Below are 13,226 nucleotides of genomic sequence, written 5' to 3'. Positions count from 1 at the left end.
GAAAATTACAGGATATTCTAAAGTAAAATCCCCTTCAAGGAAGTGTAAAACCGAAAAATTTACTTTTTTCTTGAAAAAAGTTCAGGAATAAAGTAAAAGTTCTAATTTGTTTTATCATACTTACATAAAGTTATTTTATCTCCATTAAAATATGGGGAAAATAATGAATATAAAACTCACACATCTTCGGATTTCCCCAAACCCTGACATAAATATAATGCAATGCCACCCAAATCCAGATAGTAGTTTTGCTGTAGGTAGACTTGAGGACTCCTGGTATAACACATTTTTATCAAATATTCAAAAATACTTTATCAACTTCAGGACCTTTAAAATTTAAGAATGGTAAAGCAATTTTCATGATACTTTTCTAAAGATCAAGAATAAGAGTAACAGAATATACTTCGTTTACAAAAGTATTTCTCTGGAACTACAAAAGGCAAATTCTAAGATTATAAATTCTACAATGTGAATTAGCACAAGTTATCACTGTATAATCCCATTTAAAGAATTATGAAGTTTAATATGTATTAAAGATTAAGACAACAAATGGCTTTAGCATCATGGGTTAACAAATTGTACCTTACCTGTTTGATTTCAAATTGATTCCATAATGGAGCTGATGTTTCCATTGTTAAATTAAATGAAAACGAAAACCTAGGCCATAATGATTAAACTTTGAGATATATAATTGAATATTTAAAATTTAAGGATATTACATTCACAATTCCAGAAATAGCAGGTATAATTTATTGAAAGTTTACCAAGAATCAAAACTAAAGATGTACTAGTTTTATTCTCATCTTTACAATCACCCTGGAAAATATATATCATTATACTAATTTTGGACCTGAGGAAAATGAGACACAGAAGTAACTTGCCCAAGTTACAACGTAAATGGCAGACCTAAGATTAGGATCCAGACTCATGTGACTCCAAAATTTGTCTTTTCTGATATAACACATTTGTAAATATGTTTAGCTTCAAATCCAAAATAGAATTATATTAAATATATAGAAACAATTTTGAAAAATTATTTCAAATGACAAATGTTTATAAAGAAAGTACACTCTGGTGATTTTAACCTGAAAAATGTTCCCTTCAAATGACAGAGTAACTAAAGTACAGAGGAATGTCATGTATCAGTAAAAATTAGCAAAGAGCAGAATCAACACATCTGCATCTTCTATCCTGCTTGTGTAGCCATCATTTTTCCACTTCCCAACCCTGCCCAGGAATTAGAAAAATTTAACTATATGACTAAATGGGAATATCCAAATTAGTGCAGAAAATACATCTTTATTATCTTATTCTTTCGAAATTAAAACCGGCACCTTGGTTACCACAAATATACGTAGCTATAGATAGGGTCAAAAGACTGTTACTGTGAAACAAATGATAAATTCATGATCTCTGCTATATATAATAAATATATATATCATATAAATTATATATTTTGATATAACTACATAAACTAGCATATAATGATATTAATTATATAATTTTGTTCATGTAATCTGTCTTCTTCATAGTCCACTGGTGAACTACATTATTGGAATTTAAACCAGATTTTTACCAATGCACATATTTTTCCTACATATTAAAAAAGATGAGTTTAAGTCTAAATGACCATTAAGAAAATCAGACAGACTTTTGTTTATCAGTAATTATCTATGTCAAATTTTATCATACATGTTTTTTTGGTATGCTGTATGGCGGGGTCACATTTCATTATTTTTCCACGTGAGTATCCTGTTATTACAGCACCATTTGCTGAATTTTGTTAGTTTGTCTGTTTTGTTTGTTTTTTTGGGATGCATGAACTGGGAATTGAACTCATGTCTCTTCCATGAAAAGGTGAGACTTCTACCACTGAACTACCCTTGCACCTGCATCCATGTATTCTTCTTAAAATACATAAAGCTTATAACACACCGGTATCTACCAATTACATCTCTTTTACATGCTTATATGAATACACACAACAAACATACACATGTACACACTTCTGTATTCTGTAGGGGCAAGAAATGTGTCTTTTTTCATACTACTATCTCCTGCCTGGAATAGTGCCAGGCCCACTCAGGTGTGTATTTAACAACTGATAAATGAATAAACACAAACTTTTCATCATTTGTTTCAGGAACAGAATACTTAATTGTGGGGATAATATTCCATAATTATGTATTAGAAGGTCTCTCTATATATTTATTATTGACTGAAAAAGAAGGATTAGTAGATTGCCTTTTTAATGATTAAAAAGGCACGCTAGAAAGTTTTAAATACTTGTCAATTAAATAACTTTTTACTGCTTTAGTTTTTCTGTTAATAAAATTAGGCTTTGTATTTTCAACAGATTACTGTGAAACAACTGAAATATATGCACTGGATTCAGCTGATCAAATAAAATTATTGCAAATTAATGTCACCACTGAACTATTTATACAGGGAAACATAACACTGCAGGAATGCTTTCTCAAATCCTCAAAAATATTAGCTTTCTCTCACCCATAATAAATGCTCATTAACTTAAATTCCAGGAAAGAAGCAGCAAAATATAGAGTTAGAAATAATTTGCATCGTTTTAAAGAGAAACTATATTACTAATTAAAGTTTAAATATGTACCCATATGAAAGTCCTGGAAAATAATCTCACTTTATATAGAGTATCCATTATATAATAAAAAAATCTAAACATTAAAAATCCTATTCAGTGCTGGACCCACAAGGTCAACTGAGGTTCAAAGAACTCTTAAATTTTTAAGTCTACAGTTTGAAAAAGCTATTGCTATTAGGACAATTTCTATGATCTTAATATTCACTGTGAAAAATTATTTTAAAACTTTTACCCATTATGGATATACACATGTATTTTTTTGACATGAATTTTAAATTGGGATATGAATAGTTCTACTTTTATAGGGCAACACAGACTTTTGAAAGCAAAGCTATCTAAAAAAGAAAAAGAACAGGCAAATATCATGACAAACATTTTATGTACATGCATTACTGATTTATAGAAATTTTTAAAATAATGGAATGGATCCTAGAACTCAAGATTGCAGAAGTCTTTAGGGGGTATGAAATACTTTCATTTTAAAATCATTTAACCCCTTAGTTAATATTATTTAAAATTCTCTAAGGCTATGAAATGACTTACAAATAAAGCTCAGACAATACTGTAAATGGAGAACGAGATTATGGTCTAAATTAGCTCAGTATGTCTCAACTACTACACCATTATAAATCAAACTATTAGATCTAATACTAATTCATATTGTAGTCTTTTTACAATGAGCTTAAATTACATAATGTTTTTTCACCTGGGAATAATAAAGGACACTCATTTTATAGATGATGGTCTTCACCTGTTAATAGTCAATCACTTTAAAGATAGGGATTTTAAAGTTAACTTGGAACATGGCATATTAATGGATTTTCCATTGTTTGATAAAGTCTGTTAATAAATATACTGTGAGCAGAACCTAAATTTCTTAATTCTTCACTCAATTTCTGGGAAAGCACAGAACACACATCCTTAAAGTAGAAGCCACTTTGAAAAATTTATTGTTTGAGTGTAAGGCAACTTAAAAGTTTTAAGTTCATGAATTTGTATTTTAATATAACCAAATGGCTGATACAAGCCAACAATTCTGCCTGTTTTTATCACTATGAAAATAATTTTTTGCAGTGTCACTAAAATGCTTCCAATTTGATGAACATGTCTTAGGTAATGATATTATTTCTCAAATTTTAGTTTTCCAAATTCACAGCTAAAAATTTTAAAGTAAAGGTCAAGTCAAAAGTTCGACTGTGTAGGAGAGAGTAAATAAAAATACTTTCTACTATGTTTTCTCAATCTTTGGAAGAGTACTAAGAAAAAAGCTGTAATAGCAATTATGGTAAAAATAACAGCAACAAACTACCCAAGCCACTTCCATATACTGAATAACCACTATTTGTTAAGTGCTACACTTAGTTGTACATGTAATCTCACTTAATCATCGTAATAACCTAGAGGTAAATATCTTGATTTACAGATAAGGAAACAGGATGGAAAGCTAACTTGACCAAGGTCAAAGCACCAACAGCAGAAAGGGTAAATTCAAAGCCATGATAAAGGATATAGCCTTCCACTATACTAAATTTCTTAAAGAACAGAAAATTAGTTAAATACAGTAACCAGTAAATAATGGACCTGGTCTGAGAAGTAACGACATTTACCACTGAGAAACACCTAAGACTAGTAATTATAATAAAAGATTTAACCTCCTGTGTGTGTCTTATTTTTATCTTTTTCACTGGGTTTATCTTATTTCTTTTATCAAGTTTTACATAAAGTATTCCTGGGATATAATTTTTTTCTGATAAATATCTGGTTTAAGCATTTTACATTCTTAAAATGCTTCATCTTTTTATCTATTTAGTAAAGGTGATGAAAAAGCCAGAAGCTAATTACAAACTTGTCCAAAGAACTGTCAAATATTATTTTTCTGTTTAAATTTATTTAAAACAAAATTAAGTATACTTTTCGACATTATTTACTTAAAACATTTTAAAAGCAAACAAACTAAAAAAAAACAAAAAACATATTTAGCTTTTTATTTTTTCGGGAAAACCTGTTGTTTTTTTTAAATAAAAACAAGAAATGCAATAATGATTTAATGAACAAAATAAAAAGACATTTATTTTTCTTTACTCCTAGTTGCCTAAAATGTGGATTTACACGTCAATCTAATCCATACATTTATTCACAGACTACCAGGTAGTCTTAAACACACAATTGAAGATGCTGAACACAAAAGTGAAATATGCATTAACATTCATGGAAATTCTACACATAGGAGAGTTAGAAAGAATCTTGCCTTTTTATAGGTTTTTTTTTTCCCTTTGAAGAAAAGTTGCATAAACAAAACACAACTTTTTTTCTACAGCCCATTTCTCCTTAATATTCAGCATACTAGTTATAGGAATGGTCATGGTTTGTGCTTGTAATTTTATTTCTTTAAATAGCTTGCAAATAAAAATTCAGGCATCTTTCCTGCAATGAGTATAAAGTACAATGTAAAAAAAAAAAGAATATCTCTTTATATACTGTTTTTAGGAAAATTTCACAGTCGCTTAATTTAAATTAACAATAATATAAGAATGAATGATTGGATTGCAAGAGGGTATCTTTATTTTATAACTCAGTAGACAGAAAAATCTCAAATTTTCTAAGACTTGTGCAAAAGTCTTTACTTTTACAAAATCTCTTTTACCAAGTTCATTTTCCCAACTACTGATAAAATGAACTTGTTTCTGTATATCCTCCTAGAGCTTAAATCAAGCTAACTAAATGGAGACAAAAGATTTAGCAAATATCTGGCACATTATTGGAATGGAAATCTTGGCACATGTAGACAGTTAAAAGAGACTTTTTAAAAAATTCTAAATATATACATTTACACATTCGCACAAGGAAAAAAATATACCTTAGCTACTTTCCTCCAGTTAAGACAGTCAAAGAAGTAATATGTTCCCCTCTCATATGTATTGGTTTTCATTGTTGGCTCCATGCCTGGTGCCCTGGTAATCCATACTCGTTCTTCTTTGTGGTATCTCCAATCACGGTTAAAACTTCAATATTTAAAGGAAAAAAAGGTAATTACTTTTTTTCCTTGGCTCACATCAAACATTTTCTATGTTTTGTAAAACTTTTCTCCAAAATGGATTATAGATTATTATAATTTAACATGGATGCTTCTTAATTCTCACTTTTATTACATATAACTCTAATGAAATGGACATAATAATTTCTTAATTTGCCAGAAAAGTCTTCAATACACATGCCTTTCTTTAACTGAAAAACTTTTTATGCAAGTCAAATGAGAACTTAAAAGCCCTATAAAGCAATGAGATGGTAATGTAAGCAGAAAAAATAAAAGTATACTGAGTTCTAGAACTTCACTGCATTCTTACTCTTCTTAACACTCAAAATAAATTGAGATATCTATTAAAACAAAAACTCCAACTATAATATTTTGTATGGAGATAAATACAAAGTTTTTTTGAATTAACTTTTTAAAAAATTCATATAATTTTATAACTTTGTGGAAAACAAAATAGCCATGAAAATTTTTAATGAATGTGTGACTTTTGCTTTTTTATTCAAGTTTCACTACTCCTAAATTTTAAAAGCTAACAGGTTACCCATTATAATTCATGAAAGAATCAATTCGGATTTACATCACTTGTAAACTAAAACTAGGGGGAGTAACATTCAAAGAACAACTCCTTGAAGGTAAAAGTGCTACAAATATCTCTGGTAAAATATATTTCCATGTAAATACCTTAATACCAACCAATACAATGAGACCAGGTTTTTGACATAAATGAGACAGAACCGCAGTGACAGATAGACAAGTGAATGAATTTATTCACTTATGAATTAATTAAAATGGAGTAATCCAAGATGTCATGGAGAGGCTGGAGGGAACTGCCTGAAAATGTAGAGCTGTGTTCCAGTAGGCATGTTTCTTGATGATGATTGTATAATGATACAGCTTTCACAATGTGACTGAGTGACTGTGAAAACCTTGTGTCTGATGCTCCTTTTATCTACCTTGTCAACAGATGAGAGGAACATACGGAATAAAAATAATAAGGGGAACAAATGTTAAAATAGATTTAGTTTGAAATGCTAGTGATCAATGAAAGGGATCAGTAAGGGGTATGGCCTGTAAAATTTTTTGTTTGTTTGTTATATTTTTCTGTTGTCTTTTAATTTCTTTTTCTGAATTGATGCTAATGTTCTGGGAAATGATCATGATGATGAATATGCAACTATGTGATGATATTGTGAATTGCTGAGTGTATGTGTTGGGAATGTTTGTTTCTTGTAATTTTTTTTAATTAATAAAATAAAAAAAATGGAGTAGATAAAAAAATGAGGGGAAAATATGGGAAAAAACAAATCCCCTCAATTAAGAAAATAATTATCCACACAATAATTTTACATTTTTAAACATGTGATCCAAGGATATTTACAAATATTAGTAGGAATATAATAAAATACTAAATATGAAAAAAGGTCTCCCAATCATAAATTCATAATACTTTTAGTAATAACTGACTATATAGTAACAAAATATGTCATCAACTGGACATACGACAAATGACACAAAACTTTTATATTTAAGAGTACTGAGTGAAATCAGAAATACTAAGAAAAAATCAGTCCAATGGACAAACTACAACTTCTAAATTGGTCCAAAGACTGCTGATAATGAATGTAGACGTTATCAACACTTCAAAAAACATAAATACACAGTGCCTTTCCTATAAAATATTCAATAAATATTTACTAAATGATGAAATCATAACTTACATGGTTCCACAAAAAGTAAGAAAAACTATCATCATGAACTATATACCTTATACTTCATATATTTATAAAAATTAGATCTACCAAATCCAAATCAACTGTCTTCTTAAGAACTGAGGAGTATTTAAGTTTGAAATTCTTCCTTTTTTATGTATACAATGACTAAGAAACCAAACTATTACATGGTGTCAATAGAAATTAATTTAACTAAATGTAAACATAAGAATTTCCTGGAGAAATATTCTGACTTAAAAACAAATCTCCTACCTCTAGCCATTTTCATTTTTAAAAAGACACTTTCCAAAAAACCAAGATGCATTATAACACAAAAATGATTTAAATATTTTGAACATACAGCTCTACTGCAGCTAAAAGTTGTAATACATCTCCTCCATTCATGTAATAGAGATAAAAGAGAAGGTCTTCTCCATATCGGCCAAGCTTTATTGCAGCAAGCTGGAAAAGAAAAATTATTCTAAAATATAAAACAAGTTTGAAAATCCTAATATAAAATTTCTACCACTGAAGTAAAATTGGAAAGAGATGAGAAACTCTTCCCTTTGTGGCAGTTAACTGTTGTTACAGGATTGCCCAAATAAGTAGTTATAATTCTAAAAGGGAGTGTCTTCATCTGAGCGACTAAAATCATTTAACAATTATTACTGATACATCTATTTGACATACTAATGGGAAATAAAAAAACTAAATAAAAACTTCCAAAGCAAGACCAAATGTTGTCTTTCTCATTCCAATGATTTACTGATACCCAGTGTGACAACAATACTAGAATACTGTGCTCAGAGATCCAGGTCTTGCATTCAAACCCTACTTCCACTATTTAATAATATGACCATGTCCAAGTTATAAACATCTATGAACTTTAACTGTAAATGTGGACAATGGTATCTATGATAGTTACTAAGTAACCAAATGAAATTGAGTGAATATATATGTGAAAGCATCCTTTGAGAGTGTCATTTATATGGAAGGCTTAGAAGGAATGTTAATTGAGTCTATCGGAGAGTGACTCGCAAATCATTTAGTTATATGTTTTTAGCAATTCACAGATGGTAAATACAGAAATCACAGAAAGATGATTGTTATTTTGTTTATATGGATGACTGACAGATGACTGCATTTTATTTCCCACAACGAAGCAGAGTGTAGAAATGTAACTGCCTACCGAACTATAAAACATAGGTGAGGTCAATAGTCTCACACTCTCACATTAAGATAAAACTTAAAAACTCCCCTAAACAAACTACTTTTATTTCTTTACTTGATTCTCTATCTAAGAATTTATTTGGCTATTACATTGAGTGTAATTTTTCTCTCCATTCATGTTATCCCCATGCAGGCAGCAGATCCCAAGGTGACAAGTTCTTATAAATTAATATTTCTCAAATTGCCATGAGGAAAGGTTCTGGAACACTTAGATAATTGGAGTAAAACACCTCTATGGTGGAGGTGGCAACAAATCACAGTCCACAAATAGAAAAAATTAGTCCTTTCCATCTCATACGTCTTGCCTTCTATCTACTCAAGTACTAAAAGACATAATGAGAAATATATCCCTTTACTCCTTCATCCACAACATCAATATCCATTTCATCATACATCTGTACGGCTGTATGAACATTGAAACTCAAAACACTGAAATTTATTTATATATGTTTATAATATTCATATTTATACTTACATATAGCAAATACATTTTCCACTAAATTATACCCTTTCACAAGGATAAACTATAGTTTGCACATGCATTTTTTCCTAAAGACATGAATTCTCTTAGTTCTTCCCTTAAGCAAAAGTATTTAGCATATTTTGATAAAATAAAACAGATTAAAGCTTATATTAATAGCTACTTTTTATGTAGATTGTAGGTAATTAAAAAAAGGAAAAAATATGGAAAAATCCAAGTCAAATTCTTAATTAGCTTTAAAATACATACATTTATTATTCAATTAAAAAGACTTTCTGCAACATTGCAAAGGAAAATTTTTCTTATTGATAAGGGCATAAAATAAGAATATCAGAAGGAAATCTTTGAGATCTGCCAAGTTAAGTTTATTTCCATCAAAGGTGGTTGCTGGTGTTCCCTGTAATTAGATATCAGAAATATTTACCAGTACTGACATTTATTTAAAAAAAATATACCCACAGAACATCAAAACAATAAGATCATAAACAAGAATAAGAAATAAAATTATTATATATAATTGAATGGACTTAAGAAAGCATACTCCTGAGACCACCCCTAATTATTATAAAAATGTTATCCAAACTAAAAAAATTTTTTTTGAAAAATAGATAAATTCATGCTTACGGGGTAGAATAATAAATTATACTCACCTTATCCCTAATGTGAATGTTCGTTAAGTACTCAGATGGAACATGGAAGTCTGGGTAATAAAATGAAAAAAAGCCTTATTAACTGATTCTCACTTATAAATATTTGTTTAAAAGGTCTGAATACAAATAGATACTCCTACCTATGTCTTGAGGTCGACAAGGTGATGATGCCCAAGGTGATGCAAATTTGGGATAGAGATTTCTGAATAAGGGAGAAAAAAACACACTCTGAAATCCAAAGTAGAAAAAAAGATTTCTAATTTTTAGGAAATACAGGCAAAAAAATAACTTCAAATGTAAAATGAGTATCTTTACTTCTAACTGCCTTTCTTGGATTGCTATAACTTATACAGCAGGAAATGAGAACAGGGTTACTTCCCTTGTAATACAGTTTAAATACACAGGATAACATGTGACTGACAGGTCTGAAGAACAGCAAGAAGGCCAGTGAGAAGACAGCAGAGTGAACAAGAAGATACTGAGGCAAGAAAAGGGGAATATAGACAGATCAATAATGTTGTGTGGGCCACACTGGAAAGATCTTCGGTTTTTAATCAGAACGTAACCTCAGTAGCCTTTACTGAGTACTGGCAGAGGAGTAATTTATATGAAAAGGATCGCCCTGGCTGCCATATGAAGAAGAGACTGCATGGGAAGTGGCAAGGGAAGAATCAGGAACATTCAGTAAATCCAGGCAATGGAGGATGGTGATTCAAACATAGGTGGTAGCAGTTAAAAATAGTTAAGATGTGGTCAGATTCTGCCTATACTTTGGAAAAAAGACTGGATATGACCTATAAAACAAACGAGCAGTTAAGGATGATATCAGGCCTCTAGGAAGATAGAATTACAATGAACTGAGATGGGAAAGGCTATAGATAGAGTAAGTTTGGGCAGGAAGATCATCCAGGAAATGTCTACTTGTCAATAGGATCTAAAAATCTCAAGTTCAGGAGAGAAGCCTGGATTGGAAATACAAGTTTGGGATTCCTAAATATACAGATGGTATTTAAAGCTATGAGACTGGAAAACATCATCAAGTGAGTAAATCTAGAGAAGAGGACTAAAACAAAGAGGAGAGGAAAAAGTGTAGGAAGTACTAGAAAAGGGAACTCTCTAGGAGCAACCCATGAGAATGAAAAAAAGTAAGAATGGTGTCCTCAAAGCTAAATGAAAAATGTGTATAAGGAGAGGAAGCAATGGTTCAACTAGGTCAAATATTGCTGAGTCAAGAATGATGAGTTCCTACAAGTGCCACTGAATTAAAAAATATGGAGGTCATTGGTAACCTTGATGAGAAAAATCTTAGTGGAATGGTGGGGACAAAATCCTGACTTTAAGGACTTAAGAGAGAATGGGAGAAGACAAACTAGAGATACTGAGATGACTTTTGAGAAATCTGCTCCAAAAGGATGCTTCAAAGGAATGGGCCCCAACCAGAAGAAGATGTTGGATCAAAATAAGTTCTTTTTGTAAGACAGAAGTAGTAAAAGCATACTTGTACTTTATAATTATCCAATAAAGTACAAAAAATTGATGCTGTAGGACAAGAAAGTATTATTAGAGACATGTTCTTAAATTTCTAAGAGAGACTTTATATGGAAGCATGGATCAACTATGATACAAAGGTAGGATACAAGAATAAGATAAGTGCAGATGGCAGTAAGTAGATTTGGTGGCAGGACTTTGTCAAAATTCTCTTCTGATTGCTTCAATTTTTCTTAAAATAGAAATAAAAAGCTTGGTCATGACCTGATAGTAAGGATGGAGGGGAGAAGGTAATAGGGGCTTGAAAAGATAAGTATAAAATAGTTGCATAGGAGAGCAAAAACAACTGTGGATTCGGCATGCCATGTATAATTACCTGACTGAATTTAAGGGTCTACTTCTAATCATGTGTTTGAAATGAAATCAGGCAATGAAGTTGGGTGATTTTTTTCTAGCCAACTCTAACAGCCCAAGTCAGAAATGGAATAAATAGATATTTAATCAGGCTTGTGGATTTTGCCATGTAAGTACACACAGACAGAACAAAGGAGTCAAGGATAAATGTAAAGGACCAATTATGACTGACCATAAATTTAACTAGGGAATGAGTTCACTGTGGGGGAAGTGAGAAGGGAAGATACTGAGGAGCAGCAAAAAGGTGGAAGGATCAACAGACTGAAGTTCCTGATGGGCCAAAGTTTACTGGAGTCTTAGTACTAGAAAGAGATTGATGGAAAAAAAGAAAAACCAGGACATGGTCATCAGAGAACATGGGCAGCACAGACTGTAGTTACTGGTAATGATTGGTTTAGGCCAAAGGTATGACTAAAGAAGTAAGTGGCTGATATATGGTAAAAAAACAAGATTAGAGGAGGAAGATTCAAGATGCTGAGTTTAGATTTTAGGAAGATCATACATGTGTATACTGACTGAAACTACCAAATTATGACAGAAATAATATTGGAGAGTGATAGTGATCCATGAGCTAATATGAGGGGGAATAATTCAGTGAGATGGCAGACGACAGTAAAATGTGAGTGGCAGCAGGTGATATAATGTGAGATTAAAATGACGTGAGATTAAAATCTGAAGGAATGCAGGAAAGAATTATATACAAATGTGGAAGAAAAGAAAAAACTTACTCAGGAGAGTTCAGATTGAGGCCTAACGTTGTTAAGTCACTTCCTAATGCAAGATGTACCATTCCTGGGTCTGTCTCTGCTGCCCTGATAAATGTTAACAGGCCAATCATTCCAAATTGGTCCGTCACCATCCCTTGAGGAATGTTAGTAACCCGACCTGGATAAGAAAAACAGTCATCTTTATCTTGGGAGAAAAGTAAAGAAAACGAATTCTATAAAATCTTTGACATGTTTATAGAGTCCCACCATCAGGTAACACCTGGATCCCTTTTTTCTGCTGGTTATTATTTTGGGTTGATGAACTTTTATCTCCAGGGAATTTGGGTCCATCTGTACTCGAGGTTGTCTTGCCAGATGTATTCAAATTCTAACATGAAAAAAATTAAATAGGACATTAAAATTTGCTAAGTGCAAAAAACTCAAGTTTATATATTAATATCTTGCCATTAATTCTTTATTATATTTAAATGGGTAGTAAATTATTACCTGTTTTTCAAGTTCTACATGAAATTATTGTTTCTATTTATGTCCTCTGATGCACAAATAAATCTTTTATCATCTACATTATAATATTTAAAGGACAAGAACTCTAGCAAAAACATTCTCACTTATCTCAGATCTTCAGTCACAGGAAAAAATCTATCTGCACACACACACACACACTTGTATACATATATATGTATAGACATGTTATATAGGTTTATCTATATATCAGGGCTTTATGTTTTGGGATATACTTGAAGTTAAACTTAATGCTTTCAATTAGAAAAGATACTAAATATAGTCCATTATTTAATAAAATATTACCATAACAACCTTCAGGTAAGTTAAAATACATTAGCTTCCTTAATTTGTACTTATTTTAATTCTTACCC

At 30.9% G+C, this 13,226-nt stretch overlaps 1 protein-coding gene across 11 annotated transcripts in view; it reads right to left on the bottom strand.

The window, feature by feature from the left end:
• Positions 1-13,226, bottom strand: part of CNOT2 (CCR4-NOT transcription complex subunit 2) — a 118,375-nt gene that overhangs the window by 1,469 nt on the left and 103,680 nt on the right. For 10 of the 11 annotated variants that reach the window (XM_077111426.1, XM_077111418.1, XM_077111417.1 and 7 more), the window contains 6 exons: positions 12,598-12,718; positions 12,352-12,508; positions 9,862-9,923; positions 9,722-9,771; positions 7,722-7,822; positions 5,475-5,619 (listed from right to left, as the gene is read on the bottom strand). In XM_077111426.1, coding sequence (XP_076967541.1) covers positions 5,475-5,619; positions 7,722-7,822; positions 9,722-9,771; positions 9,862-9,923; positions 12,352-12,508; positions 12,598-12,718 — 636 coding nt within the window. Of the gene's footprint in view, positions 1-5,474; positions 5,620-7,721; positions 7,823-9,318; positions 9,469-9,721; positions 9,772-9,861; positions 9,924-12,351; positions 12,509-12,597; positions 12,719-13,226 lie in introns of those variants that run through there. The other variant, XM_077111423.1, reaches the window with a different exon arrangement.

Source organism: Tamandua tetradactyla, chromosome 7 (genome assembly GCF_023851605.1).
Source record: "Tamandua tetradactyla isolate mTamTet1 chromosome 7, mTamTet1.pri, whole genome shotgun sequence".
Lineage (NCBI taxonomy): Eukaryota > Metazoa > Chordata > Mammalia > Pilosa > Myrmecophagidae > Tamandua > Tamandua tetradactyla.
Note: the sequence above shows the minus strand (reverse complement) of the source record. Positions and strands in the feature narration are given on the sequence as shown.